General features: G+C 32.5%; 1 protein-coding gene across 1 annotated transcript in view; it reads right to left on the reverse strand.

Moving 5' to 3' along the window:
- The window catches only part of LOC124369849 (neprilysin-2-like), a 32,674-nt gene extending 13,257 nt beyond the window's left edge, over positions 1-19,417 (reverse strand). The window contains exons 1-6 of the mRNA XM_046827979.1: positions 19,301-19,417; positions 15,204-15,251; positions 14,157-14,263; positions 11,845-11,983; positions 8,795-9,000; positions 7,605-7,784 (exon numbers count right to left, since the gene is read on the reverse strand). Of these exons, the coding sequence (XP_046683935.1) occupies positions 7,605-7,784; positions 8,795-9,000; positions 11,845-11,983; positions 14,157-14,263; positions 15,204-15,251; positions 19,301-19,352 (732 nt within the window). The 5' untranslated portion in view covers positions 19,353-19,417. The remainder of the gene's footprint in view (positions 1-7,604; positions 7,785-8,794; positions 9,001-11,844; positions 11,984-14,156; positions 14,264-15,203; positions 15,252-19,300) is intronic.
- Between the last annotated feature and the right edge of the window lie 249 nt (positions 19,418-19,666).

Below are 19,666 nucleotides of genomic sequence, written 5' to 3' on the forward strand. Positions count from 1 at the left end.
TTCATCCGCATGCAGGTTCCATGAAACTCTTTGGAACAATCATTACATACAAGCTTGAGTTGTTTCGAAGTGATAGACTTTGTACAAGCATCACAATTGGCCATTTTTAATATATAGATAAGGTATTTTATATTTGAAATAAGTCAAATTTATATTGACCAAACTGCCAAGAAAAAAACCCACAAAACACAAAACAGAAGCACAAATTTATAATGAAAAACACACGAGCTCAACGCGAACTTAACACGCTGTATAGATTAGGCCGGAGCACTATCGCTTGTCCATCCGTCTTATCTGAGCGCTGACTCATCACTGACGGTCATTGTATTCAAATAATTACTATCCAAAAGAAAATGTTTAACTGTTCACCGGAAGTGCGACGTGACACTGACGTCTAGAGAGATTTATAAATGTAAAATCTTTAGTACACCTATTTACTGAATGTGGCGTCCTTATTTGGGTAGACACACAACATTATAGTCTACTGCTCTTACCGATAACAAGTTTTGATACGAATTTCCTTTATAAAAACAGAACTTTATGAACAGAACTGCTGATATGGTCTGAGTCGATGGTTTTCCTTATATATCCACTTTTAGTCAAAATGTGCTAGAATTTCAACTAAAATAATGTAAACTTGACAATGGCTGTCACTGTAACCATCCGGTGTAGACAATAATATTTAAGGCTAAAAATCATTGAAATTCACGAAGTTAATTTATTTCATTGATATGTGAATTAAAATGTACTTGTGTAGGGCGTCTTCGATGCCCAGGGCTCCTGGCCAGAAGTATTTCCTTCCTACTGTTACGGGTCTGAAAAGAAATGTTGTAATAAACTGAGGTAATTCTCATTATGTAATTATACATAGAATGTATTGCCACGAGTTTGCTTGAATGAAACACTCGGTGCATATTGAGTCCACTAAACATTTGTTTATTTTACAAATCAAAATATAATATATACTTCAAAGTAGGCTGGAGTTAAATAAACTACTTGTTTACGAAATTCACTGTCACTAGTTTATTCTATCTCAATCCACTGTGAGCTAAATTGACTATCTAATTACAGTGGAGACTATATTTAACACTTAGACACTCAATGGCTATAACAAAACTCCAGCTGTCACGAGTGTTATCACTAGTTTCTGTCACTTCATAAGTTCACTTCTGCAGCTCAACTCGACTCGCTGCGTCGCTACAGTTCCTTATAAGACTACTGGCGCTTCCAGAACATTCAAGTGGAGAGTCCAGAACCCACGAGACGAATGGAGGAGGGTCACAGCACCCATCCTTAGCTCAGATAAGAAGAGTGGTGACGGTCGGATTAAAGAAAACCGACCCACCCCACTGACCGCTCCTCTTCCAACAACGATATTCATCTATTATGTCTTTGTATAGGGGGTTTCCCCGTTTGTCTAGAACTTTCATCGACACGCTCTTAACAGTATCTTAGTGTCTGTTTGACAGCATGGTTAATAGCCAAACGCATTGACAGATTGTTTTTACTGTATATCCATATGTGTATAAATGTGCCCAAATTTATTTATGTGCATGAATTACAGAGGATACATTTATATATGTCTACATAGCTCTCATGAAATAATCTAATGTAGAGAGATGGTCACAGAGAACTACTACTTAAGCAGTATAATATAATGACGCTCCTGCACCAGTTTCTTAGACCAGTAGTTATAAATTACTAGGACGTCAAAGTTTTCAATGACGAATTGTTTATCGTATCCATTCTTAAGAAAGCATGGCAGAACAAACTTTAAGACTTGCAGTTGACAATACTCTTAAATTTTATTCTCCAACCATAATTTTATCAGTACTAGGAATACATTACGACTTTCTAAGCTGTATTTGTGACTAGTTAACGTCCAAAGTTAATCAACATATTTTTCAGAAATAAAGAGAAATATTGAACTTTGGAAAAAGAAATGATAAAAGTCCGCTTTTTTAGGGTTTGTATACAAGGCCAAACTATTGAAATTGTACTCATGATAGCACATACCGACAGGTTTTCCATAACTTCACCGAACGTGATCCTCAGATCGCAAAAAACACCCCCGTTCCAAAGTTTCTATAACAGGGTGACTCAGAACTTTTATCAGATTCTTTGGGGGAACGTTTCAACGGTTACATTAAATTCATTTTAAACAATATTTTGACTTTAAATATTAGTATTTTTATTGCAACACATTTTTCTATAAAACTCTTACTTATAATTAACTCAGTTGTGTATGGGGTTTTATCATTAATAAAAACGAATAAATAAATAATTAGAGAACATTTTACATCTAATAATTTTAAGATGGGGACAATTTTTAAATTTAGACTTAAAAGAAATAGCATTTTACTAATATTAAAAAAAAACATGTTTAGAACAAATATATACAATTCATAATAACAAGTACATATTGTTTACGTAAATTGGATGTAGAAGAAACTAAATATTGGAGCTTTAGGAAAGGGTAGTACGCGTTGTACTTGAGCCGGTTCTTAGCACAATAATTTTTGCGTCAAGATATTTTATTAATAACCAATCATATATAGGATTGTGCTAGTAGTCATACAGTAAAAGGAATAAATTGTATTTTAATCCATCTTTACGGTATTGAATTTATTATCAAACAAAATACATTGAATTATACATTGGTTATTATAAAGTACTGAGCCGATTATGTTTGTTGCAATACTCTATGGTTGACAAACACCTACTTGTTTGGAACTAGCGCATAATCAATCATCTGTTAAGTACATTGAAGTATTTTACTACACCATGTATCTAGTATTTATGACAACAGCAGTAAACAGACAGGTTCTTATAGTTGACGTTTTTACGGATTCCCTGTAACAATGATTGTAGTTATTATAGAATATCCTTTATCGGAAAATTGTGAAATTCACTTTTTATGGGCTGGCTGACGGTAAATCCGCTGAAGCAATAGCATTACCAATAACAAAGGGCGCGGTGTTTAATAACGACTGAGGATGAATTGTGAAGGTCTTCTTGTAACGCAATATATTTTCTCACGCGAGCTTTAAATACATGTTATACATTTAACGATGTGAGCACTACCACTAACCTACATTTGGTAGTTAAAAATGTCTTGTCACTTCAATAATTTGAATTGTTGCGCTAAGAACCTACTCCAGTATTACCTTTACTAAAGTTTAAATATTTCAGTTCTTCTACATTTAAAAAATATGTCGTTGGATTATTAGTAACTTAAAAAAAGAGATGCATTTTCCATAATATATGTACCTTACTTTAAAAGTTCTTAAACTAAACGTTCTTTGGTTTTATAAAAACGTTACAAAAACCATTATTGTTCTAAAATATAAGTAAAATTCTTGTGCTTTTAGTGCTATTGAAATTGTAAATAACTAGACTGGCAGGAATAGCTACGGAGTGTGTGTACTTACTACCTTAATTAAAGTTGCAAGGTATCGGTTATTTTACATTCAAATGTCTTAAACTATATATTCTTTCGTTTTATAAAAACAATATACAAACCATTATTCTTCTAAAATATTAGTAAGTAAAATGCTTGTGCTTTGAGTGCTATTGAACTGTTGAGTGGCAGACTGGCTCCAATAACTACGGAGTGTGCGTACTAAAATACATTTACCGAAGTTGCAATATATGGATTATTTTTCATTAAGTTTTCTTAAGTAATAAGTTCTTTGGATTTATAACACCGTTCTAAAAATCATTTAAAATATTAAATATTAGCAAAATGATCGTGTTCTCAGTAATTTTAAGTCAAAAGCTTAAAGTGATAAATTTTAGATTTTTTTAGATGTTTAAAATAAATGTTATTAGTGTAAATATACGTGCAATATTTTGTTAATGTATTTGTAATGGTTTTAAAGAATCATAAATTTAAAAAATACAGGAACAGGCCCATAAAGTACGCGAAAAGAGTTCTGAAACACCTTATCATACTACCTTGACTGTACATAAACCACCAATATCATCAATTCCGCCTTACTTACAACTAGTGAGTGTGCCATTGAGTGTTCACCAGCTTGATATTGAATTTCCTATACAATTTATGTACATAATCTAACATTGGAGAAGGATTTAGAGTAAATTGACTGTGTGTAACTTACCTTTGCTAGCTCTATCTCGAACATCAAGCTCTCGTTGAGTTTCACTTGTGCCAGACGTCTATCTGCACCGTACATCTCCGCTATGTCAATATTAATCATTGGAGAGGGCTTTAGAGTAAATTGACTGTGTGTAACTTACCTTTGCTAGCTCTATCTCGAACATCAAGCTCTCGTTGAGTTTCACTTGTGCCAGACGTCTGTCTGCCCCGTACATCTCGGCTATGTCAATATTAATCATTGGAGAGGGCTTTAGAGTAAATTGACTGTGTGTAACTTACCTTTCCTAGCTCTATCTCGAACATCAAGCTCTCGTTGAGTTTCACTTGTGCCAGGCGTCTATCTGCCCCGTACATCTCCGTTATGTCAATAACAATCATCAGAGAAGGCTTTAGAGTAATTTGACTGTGTGTAACTTACCTTTCCTAGCTCTATCTCGAACACCAAGCTCTCGTTGAGTTTCACTTGTGCCAGACGTCTATCTGCACCGTACATCTCCGCTATGTCAATATTAATCATTGGAGAGGGCTTTAGAGTAAATTGACTGTGTGTAACTTACCTTTGCTAGCTCTATCTCGAACATCAAGCTCTCGTTGAGTTTCACTTGTGCCAGACGTCTGTCTGCCCCGTACATCTCGGCTATGTCAATATTAATCATTGGAGAGGGCTTTAGAGTAAATTGACTGTGTGTAACTTACCTTTCCTAGCTCTATCTCGAACATCAAGCTCTCGTTGAGTTTCACTTGTGCCAGGCGTCTATCTGCCCCGTACATCTCCGTTATGTCAATAACAATCATCAGAGAAGGCTTTAGAGTAATTTGACTGTGTGTAACTTACCTTTCCTAGCTCTATCTCGAACACCAAGCTCTCGTTGAGTTTCACTTGTGCCAGACGTCTATCTGCACCGTACATCTCCGCTATGTCAATATTAATCATTGGAGAGGGCTTTAGAGTAAATTGACTGTGTGTAACTTACCTTTGCTAGCTCTATCTCGAACATCAAGCTCTCGTAGAGTTTCACTTGTGCCAGACGTCTGTCTGCACCGTACATCTCCGCTATGTCAATATTAATCATTGGAGAGGGCTTTAGAGTAAATTGACTGTGTGTAACTTACCTTTGCTAGCTCTATCTCGAACATCAAGCTCTCGTTGAGTTTCACTTGTGCCAGACGTCTGTCTGCCCCGTACATCTCGGCTATGTCAATATTAATCATTGGAGAGGGCTTTAGAGTAAATTGACTGTGTGTAACTTACCTTTCCTAGCTCTATCTGGAACATCAAGCTCTCGTTGAGTTTCACTTGTGCCAGGCGTCTATCTGCCCCGTACATCTCCGTTATGTCAATAACAATCATCAGAGAAGGCTTTAGAGTAATTTGACTGTGTGTAACTTACCTTTCCTAGCTCTATCTCGAACACCAAGCTCTCGTTGAGTTTCACTTGTGCCAGACGTCTATCTGCACCGTACATCTCCGCTATGTCAATATTAATCATTGGAGAGGGCTTTAGAGTAAATTGACTGTGTGTAACTTACCTTTGCTAGCTCTATCTCGAACATCAAGCTCTCGTAGAGTTTCACTTGTGCCAGACGTCTGTCTGCCCCGTACATCTCGCCTATGTCAATATTAATCATTGGGGAGGGCTTTAGAGTAATTTGACTGTGTGTAACTTACCTTTGCTAGCTCTATCTCGAACATCAAGCTCTCGTTGAGTTTCACTTGTGCCAGACGTCTATCTGCCCCGTACATCTCCGCTATGTCAATATTAATCATCGGAGAGGGCTTTAGAGTAAATTGACTGTGTGTAACTTACCTTTGCTAGCTCTATCTCGAACATCAAGCTCTCGTTGAGTTTCACTTGTGCCAGACGTCTATCTGCAACGTACATCTCCGCTATGTCAATATTAATCATTGGAGAGGGCTTTAGAGTAAATTGACTGTGTGTAACTTACCTTTCCTAGCTCTATCTCGAACATCAAGCTCTCGTTGAGTTTCACTTGTGCCAGGCGTCTATCTGCCCCGTATATCTCCGTTATGTCAATAACAATCATCAGAGAAGGCTTTAGAGTAATTTGACTGTGTGTAACTTACCTTTCCTAGCTCTATCTCGAACACCAAGCTCTCGTTGAGTTTCACTTGTGCCAGACGTCTATCTGCACCGTACATCTCCGCTATGTCAATATTAATCATTGGAGAGGGCTTTAGAGTAAATTGACTGTGTGTAACTTACCTTTGCTAGCTCTATCTCGAACATCAAGCTCTCGTAGAGTTTCACTTGTGCCAGACGTCTGTCTGCCCCGTACATCTCGGCTATGTCAATATTAATCATTGGAGAGGGCTTTAGAGTAATTTGACTGTGTGTAACTTACCTTTGCTAGCTCTATCTCGAACATCAAGCTCTCGTTGAGTTTCACTTGTGCCAGACGTCTATCTGCCCCGTACATCTCCGCTATGTCAATATTAATCATCGGAGAGGGCTTTAGAGTAAATTGACTGTGTGTAACTTACCTTTGCTAGCTCTATCTCGAACATCAAGCTCTCGTTGAGTTTCACTTGTGCCAGACGTCTATCTGCACCGTACATCTCCGCTATGTCAATATTAATCATTGGAGAGGGCTTTAGAGTAAATTGACTGTGTGTAACTTACCTTTGCTAGCTCTATCTCGAACATCAAGCTCTCGTTGAGTTTCACTTGTGCCAGACGTCTGTCTGCCCCGTACATCTCGGCTATGTCAATATTAATCATTGGAGAGGGCTTTAGAGTAAATTGACTGTGTGTAACTTACCTTTCCTAGCTCTATCTGGAACATCAAGCTCTCGTTGAGTTTCACTTGTGCCAGGCGTCTATCTGCCCCGTACATCTCCGTTATGTCAATAACAATCATCAGAGAAGGCTTTAGAGTAATTTGACTGTGTGTAACTTACCTTTCCTAGCTCTATCTCGAACACCAAGCTCTCGTTGAGTTTCACTTGTGCCAGACGTCTATCTGCACCGTACATCTCCGCTATGTCAATATTAATCATTGGAGAGGGCTTTAGAGTAATTTGACTGTGTGTAACTTACCTTTGCTAGCTCTATCTCGAACATCAAGCTCTCGTAGAGTTTCACTTGTGCCAGGCGTCTATCTGCCCCGTACATCTCCGTTATGTCAATAAACAATCATCAGAGAAGGCTTTTAGAGTAATTTGACTGTGTGTAACTTACCTTTCCTAGCTCTATCTCGAACACCAAGCTCTCGTTGAGTTTCACTTGTGCCAGGCGTCTAGACTGTCTGCACCGTACATCGTCCGTCATGTCAATAACAATCATCAGAGAAGGCTTTAGAGTAATTTGACTGTGTGTAACTTACCTTTGCTAGCTCTATCTCGAACATCAAGCTCTCGTAGAGTTTCACTTGTGCCAGACGTCTGTCTGCCCCGTACATCTCGGCTATGTCAATATTAATCATTGGAGAGGGCTTTAGAGTAATTTGACTGTGTGTAACTTACCTTTGCTAGCTCTATCTCGAACATCAAGCTCTCGTAGAGTTTCACTTGTGCCAGACGTCTATCTGCCCCGTACATCTCGGCTATGTCCACCATGTAACTGTAGTAGGCCTGGACCATGGGGTTGCTCAGCCCCTTCACTAGAAACTCCCGTGACAGTTCCAAGACCTCGGGTTGGTCAATCTGTATAAATACACCGGTACTAAACATTTTTTAATTTCAATTTATTTTTAAATAACTTCTATCTTAGTATTTCAGCAATTTAAATTAGATATGCACTCACATACGAGCCATATAGTTTGAAGTTCAACATTGATTATGGATAACTTGAAACCAGGTCAGAATTATGAATAATTACTACAGTGGTATGTCTCAAAAAATAAAACACAGCGGTTTAAAAAGAAATATTTGCTCTCTCCTTCGGCTGTTAAACTCTAGTCGGCTGTTAAAGTAACAATCGTGAAGGTTAAGAACAGTTATAACTTGGGCATCGAATTCTGATTATTTTCTTAATTTTTTTATGTTTAGTTTCTGGTCAATTATATGTTACAATTATAGCTGTGGTGGTGGATTTGCTTTCAACATACTCAGTTTACGGTTTTCGAATTTTTATACTTTATTAATTATAAACTTTACTATTTCTAAGTTCAAGATGTGACGTCAACAGTCTTGACCGTGAGTCTAGCAGTGGAGTTGCATATGATACACAATTGTATTTAATTTTAATTCCAATTTTATTTGGATATAACAGGATATTTGGGATCTACCCGTGTTTCATATAATTAATAATTAGGCTGTAATTATATTTTTATACGTGATAGAATTCAAGGTTATGATCAATAGTATAATCTACAAACATCGTAGGAAAAACATTAAAAATACCAAATTTGCCATCACTTTAAAGCTTTCAACTGTAAAATATCACTACAATAATTTCAACTTATCTGCACCTGATAGCTTAAGTACTTCAAAGCTAATGCTTTCAAACGGAAATGAACATACCACGTAATGCTTTCTTAAAAAATGATGTGATTTACTAACACTGCGGCCATTCCATTATTGCTTAATTATTGAAAATATAATATTTTTATTCTTTCTGTATTTTAGGAAAATTAAATGAAAAAGTAAGAATTGTCTCATATTTTCTTATTTTATACTATTCCCTAACCTTTACGCTATCCACAAAATCACACCTGGATGACACGTTTGCTGGCATTCTTTAGATCTACGGATACGTCTATCTGGAAGAGACTTCCGCCACCGATAGAGAGGTTTCTCAGTCGTATTTCTGTGTCCAAGAAGCTCCAGCCAAAGTGCCTCCAGTTTCCCAGCACCGGCCAGCCTCCAGCAGCCTCCAGCCTAGTGACCGCTGGACTTACTCCTCTGGCATCTATCTTGTCTAAGGCACCGAGAGTCAAATATTAAATAGTGTTACATTATACATTAGGTTTTGCTATAATATGCGAGTGATGGAAAGGTCATTAATAAAACATTTATCTAGAAATCATATGAAATCTGTATTATAAGAAGATATAAAACATTTGTTTAATTAACTGTATTAGTATTTATCATTTTATTCTTTATTTTTATAGTTGAAAATTCTGAATTTAAATGATGTATTAGTTAATTCTTTTATTAGTATATATATATATATATATATATATATATATATATATATATATATATATATATATATATGTATATGTATATATATATATAATGTAATTTTGTTATTAATTAATGCATAACACCGTTATAAAAAAAAACAATAGAATTATAAATCTCATTAATACTCTAACAAAAAGACAGATATATTTTATACTACACTTACCAAACAGACTGTTTGCAACATAAACAAGTTATTTGTAATTAATTACTTAGTAAGTTAAATTTAATCATAGTTATAATAATTTAGAAGTATAATATACACATTTTTCATGGGCTTAATGTAACAAATTGCATTTATTTGACATATCATATATTTATGTTTAAGTTTTGAATTTTGTACAGTCATTTTTAATATGTTTTTATGTTGCATAAATACAATATTGTATACATTGGACACGTTTTATAATTTAATAGATACAACATAACAAATTGAAACTAAATTATCAATATATTTATGAATAAATTTCGATATAATTACTATACAATGAAGCTATAAGAGATATTTTATCATTGTATAATAAGAAATATACTTTGAACATTTATTTTGTAAAACATCAAAATTGTTGAATATCAGATAAAAAAAACCAATCTATAATTAACTACACAAATGTAAAGCAGTGAATTTGACAGTATTTCACATAGTATAGTTTATTTCAACGTTGTTTATTTTAAATTCTTGTGAAATTGAGATAAAATAATAATTCTTTAATCTTTAAAGTGTTCAGAAGTATTTAATTTGAACTAGATATTATTCAAGTACTAAATATCGACAATTATACCAAGAAAACTTATCAAAACCTACTATTTTTGAATATAAAACATAAGAGAGGTTAACTAGCAGAAATTACAGAACCCCTAGATATTCTAGATCCTTGTGAACTTCGAAAACTTGCAAAAATTCGATGAATTTGAGATCCAAATCATCAATGATGACCATAATGGGTAGGAATGCCATCTATATATTTGTGAGTTAAAAGACGGATAAATGGAGGGAGGTAATGTAAACAAATCCAACAGTTCGATGAGTGATAAACTTTCTTGCTATTATAAATTTATGGAATCTTTTATCAAAATGAAATAAAAATTTAAATACCTTTATTATACATTGGCAATCTGTAAGTAAAAAATTTAATTATCAAGATTTGTACACAAATAAAGAGTGCGGAGGAGTAGAAGCCTACAAAAGTTATTAACTAATAATTGAAAATTAAACGTTTTACTGTATGTAATTTAATGATTTAATTATGCTGTGGCTAATACAAGAAATGGAAACTAAATGCATTGATGTTGTATTGGCTACTATGAACTTGATTACATTTAAAACACACAAAACTAATACATAAAAACTTTAATTTTTAGGAGGCCTTTCGATAGCATATTTGTGTTTTATATGTAATTAAGTTAAATGTATTCATATTTATATTATTTTAAAGCCAATATTAAGTGAAATGAAAATTTGATATTTATTATTGCAGTATTTCACATATTTTTTTAAGAAAGCATTACGTGTTATGTTCATTTCCTTTTGAAAGCATTAGCTTTGAAGTACTTAAGCTATCAGGTGCAGATAAGTTGAAATTATTGTAGTGATATTTTACAGTTGAAAGCTTTAAAGTGATGGCAAATTTGGTATTTTTAATGTTTTCCCTACGATGTTTGTAGATTATACTATTGATCATAACATTGAATTCTATCACGTATAAAAATATAATTACAGCCTAATTATTAATTATATGAAACACGGGTAGATCCCAAATATCCTGTTATATCCAAATAAAATTGGAATTAAAATTAAATACAATTGTGTATCATAAGCAACTCCACTGCTAGACTCACGGTCAAGACTGTTGACGTCACATCTTGAACTTAGAAATAGTAAAGTTTATAATTAATAAAGTATAAAAATTCGAAAACCGTAAACTGAGTATGTTGAAAGCAAATCCACCACCACAGCTAAAGTTGTAACATATAATTGACCAGAAACTAAACATAAACAAATTAAGAAAATAATTAGAATTCGATGCCCAAGTTATAACTGTTCTTAACCTTCACGATTGTTACTTTAACAGCCGACTAGAGTTTAACAGCCGAAGGAGAGAGCAAATATTTCTTTTTGAACCGCTGTGTTTTATTTTTTGAGACATACCACTGTACTTTTTATATATTAAACTGTGTTTATAATATTTACTGATAATTACTGCAATAATAAATATCAAATTTTGATTTCACTTATAAGCCACAGCATAATTAAATCATTAAATTACATACAGTAAAACGTTCAAGCATTATATATATATATATATATATATATATATATATATATATATATATATATTATATACTTATTTATGTAGAATAAATAATTATAGTTTTATAATAAGTTATCGTACTTTGTTATATTAGGCCTAAAGTATTATTAAATTTTTATAACCATATATACAACAGTATGATACATAAATATTTTTCATTACAACTGGAAACGATTACTATACTTCAATCATCCGTTATAAAATCAATGAAACAGGCATACAAGCTTGTCAAAGTATTTATTGCAATTTAGTGCACACACGATTACCTTCATCCAAACACAGAGAAAACAAATGTTTCATTGTCTTGTATGGGTTAGGTTCATCTGGTGTTGACTCTTCGAAAAGGATAGCCTTCAACTGATCTTGCACTATTTCGTGAACTTGGATGTACGAAGAGTTACTTGACTGAAATCATGTTTTAACCATTATAATAACACTAACAAGATATTTACAATAAATATATTGTGTATGTTTTTATATCTGTACCATCAGATGTTTATTGTCAGATAAACAATCAAAACATTATAGATGTTTAAAACGTGACAAAATGTAAATTTCTCATTGATATATTGAAACGTGCCTGAGACAGTTAGTACTATGACATAATGAGATACATTTGATGTAAGGAAGTTTTGTTAAATTTGTATATTAAACTTATCACTACAAGGAAATAAACATTCATTTACACCTAATGTTACACGTACCTTTGTGACACTTCCAAGATAATCGTGAAAGGCATTTAACTAATTTAAAAATTAAAGCCTCATCATGTGTTTACAGTCGTGGCAGAGTAATCACTCGCAATTATCTTGTGCGCTTTTTCAAAAAAAAATATAATATTAAATTTAAATACTACTAATCCTATGCCCGTCGTGTCTTGATTAAATCACCTCTGTTCCATTGTACAAATGAGATAATCTGTGTTCTGTTGAATAACATAAATAAACCAAAACCTGTTGTAAGTAGTAATATGTAAATTTTAATCTCAGAAAATAAATACACGTTTATAACCCATAAAATACAAGTGTACAGAGTCCATTGGTAGAGCAAATGCATGTGTAATAAATAAATGTTCTATTGTTGAAAACTTTAACGATGTTAAATGATTAGTAATCAATGTTGATTCTTGTGTCAATTGCAAAATTCATTCAACAAAATTAATAGAAAACGTAACAGCACACTTAGATATTTCTATTTCCCACAGAACATGAGCAGTACAAAGATCTTGAGAATTCTGTACTTTGTCATGGTAGAAAGCAGGATTGAATATGGAGTGATCTTATGGGGTAATACATATGAAATCTCCTTAAATCTTATATATTTTCAAGAAAATTATTTTATGAGATTAGTTTAATTTAAAAATAATTTAAGCCCTCATTCCCATTATTCTTACGAGAAAATTTTATTTTAAACTATATATTCTTGTTCAAAGTTATGAAATTGTTTTATGATAAAAGTGAAAATTTTCCGCAGAACGAAAATACTTACGAGCTATGGCTGAGATATATCAACCTCTATACAGTTTCTAAGCAATAGAATACTCTTTTACAAGAACTTTTAACTTTATAGAAACTAGAGTTTTTAGTGAATTGCCAGAAATTACAATAAAACTTCACCTAAGAGAAAAATATTCCTTTTGAAGTAAAAACAAATTTATGCTTGATTTTGACTGATGTTGAGCAAATACTGCTCATACAGTAATGATTATACACTTTTGTACATGTTATATAATTGAGTCTTGAGATTTATTTTGGATTATAGTTATTTTTAAAGGTAAAATGAACTGAAACAGTATTACCAGGAAAAGAGTTATTTTATTCTTATTACTTTATATGTTAAAGTATAAATGATATGTATATTTTTAAGTAATGCATATCAGTAATGATAAGTAATGATACATTTATTTTTAGAGTTAGACCGCACTAATATTTTTGTCTAATCACTCACTAAATATTGTATTACTAACGATGATACCTCTAAACAGGCTTAGCTATAGATGCCATAAATTTCCTCAAATTATGTGCTGTATATATTGATATTTAGTTGTAGAATTAGTGATTAATTGCATTTTTTACTTGTGGTCAGAACTTCGAACATTGTTATGGAAAATAGTAAATGTCTCAATATTAAAATAAAAATAAAGAATTTAACATGTGAAATAAAGTCACCGGAAGATGATTTTCGAACCGCCACGAATACTTGAGATGGGCTACTTGCAAGGAAGGAGTCGTTCAGCAGTCGCGCATCCAAGGAGCAGCCCCACACGTCGTTGCAAAATTCGGTTATCTAATTCTAAGTGATATTTGCTTTAAGACCTTGACAAGGCCATGTTCACCCTATCGGTAGACCTTTTCAAAATGCAACTGGACTAACGTAGTCCGATTTAAATAAGTTAATTTCTTATATTGATGTTTAAAGTGATTAATGTGTACAATTTATGTAAATCTAATGAAAACAATAGCCATAATAAGAGTTTAGATTAACAGTTTTAAATCAAGTTTATTTTAAAACAATACAATTATAATCATATAAAAGTGTGTATACAATTTGTTAAAGTTAGCTTACAAACTGGACGTACCAAATAATCACGTAGTTCTGCAGATTCCAGGAATTTCCCGCAAGCAAATTTGTAGAAGTCATCGCAGGGCCTGACAGACGGATCCATGTAATTCAGGATTCTATTGGCTGACAAAAAGCAATGTAAAGCTTGTTATAGTAATTTTATTATATGTATACTGTATATATTATATATACGGTAGTAAATTCATATATATTAATATTTTGTTTAAACGCATTACTTTTCATAAACTATGTTTGTGACGAATGGGAATTTTTGTTCATGTTAGAATTTATAGGTTTAGTGGTAGGTAAAATTGTGTAACTATTTGATCATGATATAATATTTATTTTTCTGGCGTTTCTTTGCGAGTCAAGTTCATGAGCATAGAAAAGGCGAAGATAGCTTACAAGCGTATTTCCTCATGGTAGCTTTTAAAACGTATTAATTATTAACACTTTAAAATACTCTGTCGATAATTTCATGCTCCTTTGTACTTTATGGTAACATTTCAAGGCCAACTGAACATCGAAATGACATCCTTGTTAAGGAGACGAGACCTTCTTAAAATCGTGTCGTCAGTCCTGTGATAACTCGATATAAAATTCTAAGAATAAAACTAAATTCTTCTTGGTCTAATACAAATATGGTTTTAGGGGGTTTTAGCAGTTAATACTATAGAAATAAACTCCATAATACGTTACACATTTCTCGTTACTATACATAACGTATTTCAGCATAAATACGCTTTGAGATCTTTTATATATTTTTACTCTTAAAAATTCTTTTTATAGTGCCCTTATACTTATACAATTATACTCCCATACATTTTATTTATACTTAAAAGAATATATTTAAACATATTAGCCGATAATTAGTCAATAATTTTATCTGCATGCATTTTATTTATACTTATATAACACATATAACGTAAGAGTCAGTGGTATGGTTGCTAAAATATCTGCCATAAAAATAGAATCAGTATTTCATGATATTAAACATTAGCACAGTTTTAAGGTAAAATCTGCTTAATCTAATCGTGTAAGCGGAGGATAAATAATGCCTTACCAGCTGTCTTACAGTCATCTGTCTCGCATATCGGTCGGATTAATTCACCTGAAAATTATAATAGTTTAGTAGTATACAGTATAAGTCTGAATTATCTGTCTGATTCACTGACTTGCTCACTCGTGTATTTACTTGCTGAAACATGGTATTGGGTACTTCAAATTCATTTTAAATAATGAAATTTCTACAATGAGAGGTTTTTAAAAGGTTTATAAGGTGAGCCCGTTTGGAAAGTTTATAATGTATTTACTTTTTGATAAGGGGAAGATTTTGGGGAGGGAATTACTGTTTTTCCTATAGGGAACAAAGGGAAAGTAATTTATTAAATTTTTCCTCAAAAGTTACTTATTTAAATATTACTAAAGAAGGTTCGTGCGTACTTTAAAACTAGGCATTTTATAACTAAACTAGGCAATGTATTGTAATGGAGTCAAAGAAATCTAAAACATTTGAAACATGGAGTTGTGTAAGTTATAGAGTGAATAATAAAATTCCTCTTACTTTTTTATCACTAAATTTTTACCAAATGTGTGTTTCACTAGGCCCAAAATTATAAGTCATTGCTTAGTATTTTATAAAATTGCCTTGAAACATACTTAAATTACCTACTAAGTTAGAGGCGTTGTATTGGTAAAACTAAAATTATTTCAGATGTTGAAATGACTTCTGGTTTATCAGATTCCAAAAATAAAAATGTAGGCTATTATTAGTAATTTTGAAAGCTTTAAAAATGTTTGTAAACATATTTATACTTGAATAGGATATACATATACAAATATTTTGGTATGAATCAGAAAATTGGTTGTTTTCAAAGGTTTATAGTTACAGGTCATTAACATTAAAGCGTGTTTTAACAATTTCCCCCGTATGTGTATGACACAATATTGTAATAAAACAAAAACTAAATTAATCTAAGAATCTTTTACTGAACACACTTCACCCTGTTGTTTCCCATGTACATTAGAGGGGCCATGTACGTTAAAATAACTCATAACGATATGAAAACAACAATACGTACCTTAATTAATAACTACTTTCTGACTGTTAAATAAGATAATAAAATGTCATAAATGATTACTTATGCAAACAATATATGTTTGTTTTTAAATAAACTTTAATTAAAAAGTTTAATTATGCACATACATTTCAACTTCTGATACACTTACTGCAGCGCGCGTATGTACTGTTCGCTAAGCTCGAATGGCATGTACTACCTGAGAGGTTAGCGCCTCAACTTTTCGTCCTAGAGGTCCGGATTCGAACACGGTATTTTTCGCATTCCAAGTAATTAATTATTTTACCTTAGCCTGAAGTTATGTGATGAACGACTCTCAGGTCTAGGTTTCAGCCGCCAATATAAATAACATTATAAATAATTAAATATATCCAAAACAATGTCATAAATCAGTACTTTGTGCCCACTTCAGAAAAATAGGTGCTTTTGATATTTAAATTAGACAGTATAGCTATATTTTGGACATTTGCCATCGTTATTTGTTACAAAAGGTATAAGAGAACGTTTCGAGGATTGGGATCTATTATATTCATCACATGGGGGGGGGGGAGGTTATGAATACATACAAAAATAAAGAACAGACAGAAGAAAGTAATGTAAAGATTTTGTTTTCTTCCAAACCTCGAAAAGTTGTGTTATACCTTTTGTTATATACAACGATAGCAAATGTCCAAATTACTGTTATCTTTTCAAACCTTCCATCGTCAATAACATATGTCCAGTGTTCATGTTCTAGACTTCTAGTATTATAATATCCCTATTTATAACTACAGCTGTAATGGCGAACCAAGATATTGGGGCCGCGGTATGTGAATCGACATCGACGTGAAGGGAAATTATTTATATTTGTTTAATGATTAATTTCGCAGGCATAGAACATAGAACATTTCATAAAAGATTGGAACCATTAGGCCCACCCCCAGATATCATATAAGTTCATTAATTATGATGAAATAATTAAATTTATTCCTTTAAAATTACAACATACAGTATAAAATATACAGTATAATGAGAAAAAATTAACAAACAGGAATATTAGTTGACCATAATTACAAGTATGTGTGGCCAACTCTAACCTAAAAACAACTTATTACACTATTTTGGCAGCAACGTGGCAAGTAATCATTGTATGTTAACATGAACAAGTGGTGCTTGTGAGTTATATGTTACAATTAACCTACTAAGTAAAATTTGCAAATCTAGTATTTATTACTAAGAGATCTCCAGCCTCACGTGTTTCGTCCATTCGGTAAAATCTCAAGGTGTGTATGAAGTGGAATTTGAAAAGTTTGTAAAGTGGAAGAAAGTATGATACTTAAGTACTGTTAATGATTACATTTCATTTGTTTTTCTACCTGAATAATTAAAACATTTCGAATCTATTAGCTATGGGAAAGTTTTTTAATCATTATAAGCTGCATAGTCGTAAAAGAAAATGTTAATATTTCACAATTTAAAATTATTTTCCTTCATCATTTGTCATTTGGAAAAGTGTAAAAGGGACGATTTACTTAGAGTACCAGTGATGTTCATAACAATGAAGGCTTTTTAGTTGTACTCCTAAAAAAAGGAAAGGAAAAAATCGATAAATACTTGTACTGTTACAAAAAAAAACATCCCTGTGATGTGCACCACATGTATAAAGCATTGCGCTCTTCTTGTATGAAAAGTAACAGATAGTTTATCGGCTGCAGAAACGGAACGTGTAATACTCAGCAAGTTGGGTGTCACACTATCAGGTAATGTTGCTGCGTTACAACCCTGACAGTTACAAGTCATACACTAAGAATATCATCGTCAACATTGCAGGCTGAAGTAAGTGGTGAGCTTCTCAATTTAAAGAGACGTGGATGATGGAGTGTTTCGGAAGGGTACATCGAAGACTATAGCTGAAGTTGGATGTATCCCGTAAGATTTTTGGAACTCGACCTCGAACATTAAAAAGTCAAACATAGCTGAAAAGCAGACAAAAATAGCAGAAAAAAGTAGGAAAGTGGAAAGGTATTTCACAGTTTACGAAACTTTTGACAATGAGCCGGAAACTTAAAATTTCGAATACAATGAAATACACAAATGAAAACAAAAATATTTCAGTCTTTCAAAAAGCCTTAACAATCAACGGCAACAACATTAATGGCAATACTAACTCCACGATCTACCTTACTTTTCAAATGTAAATTGTATTGGGAAATTAATAGTGCATTTCAGTTGACTGTTTTATGTTATAGGATGGATTCCGTATGCTTAAGTTAAGGTAATTAAATTATATAATTTAATGAATTTAACTTATAAGTTTTTGTTTTGCTTTTCATATAGTAAAAATGTGTATCTTTCGGCCTTTCATCTCATTTCATTAATATGATAAACACGATTGCGTACCAAAAAGAACCACGTTTGCTACTAGTGATGGCCTATTTTTTATTGCACTTTTCTTAAAATTAAACTAAAATAGCTAATCGAGATATTAAAATGTTGAACAGGATTCTTCTATAATTACTCACATCTATCAATACAAATTATTATTAGGCACTTCTATCATACTGCTGGATTGTATAACTAAATATATTTTATTAATTTAAGAAAAATCCTCCGTTTTTTTAACTCAAAATGCCATTTAACAACTTAAATATGACAACTAACGTTTTCGCTAACTTGAGCCAAAAACCCACCTAAATTTTCAATTTCAAGACTCTGACGGTTTTGATCAGTGGAAGCATATAAAATACTGCCTAGCTTCAATATCAAACTTAAAATGATTATCAATGAATCGATTCTATGCATAACTAAATATTACTATGGAACCCACCTGTGATGGTTACTCTAGCTCTGTACTCCGGCTGAATTACTCATCACTATCTTTATTACTCAAAATAGTATACAGTAACCTAATTTACTTAAATGAATCATCAAATGTTACTTGCACTTTACTGAAACATTGAGTACCGTTGTGTAGATTATACGTAGAAAAACATAAATAAAAAGATTTATGAACATAAATTTATCTCATTTTAATTAATAAATTGTTTTGTATCTCCCTTAAATATACAAAATGTACAATAGGGATGTGTAATGGTTTACTTACATGAACTAATGGTAAATAATATTACGAGAAAAGCCCAACCATTGGGTGACATGTTGCCAGTGAGCAACGACAACTAATGTTGTATGTGGCAGTCGCTCAGCATTCCCTCTGACACATTACTGAAGGACTTTTAAGTTACGGGGATTGGTTAATTGTAATAAATCACCATGTTAAAATTATAAGTAAAGTAATTTATTATTAAACAGATATTGCACATCAGCTGTTGATTGTGTAAAGATTTGATTTGTTTATTGTACATTTATTTAACGACCTGCAGTAAAGTGCATTACTGAGGAAATTTACAGCGTTTCACTCCATAAAATTGACTTGTTTTAGCACTTCTGAGACTTTCAGTTACCACGAGGC

Source organism: Homalodisca vitripennis, chromosome X (assembly GCF_021130785.1).
Source record: "Homalodisca vitripennis isolate AUS2020 chromosome X, UT_GWSS_2.1, whole genome shotgun sequence".
NCBI lineage: Eukaryota > Metazoa > Arthropoda > Insecta > Hemiptera > Cicadellidae > Homalodisca > Homalodisca vitripennis.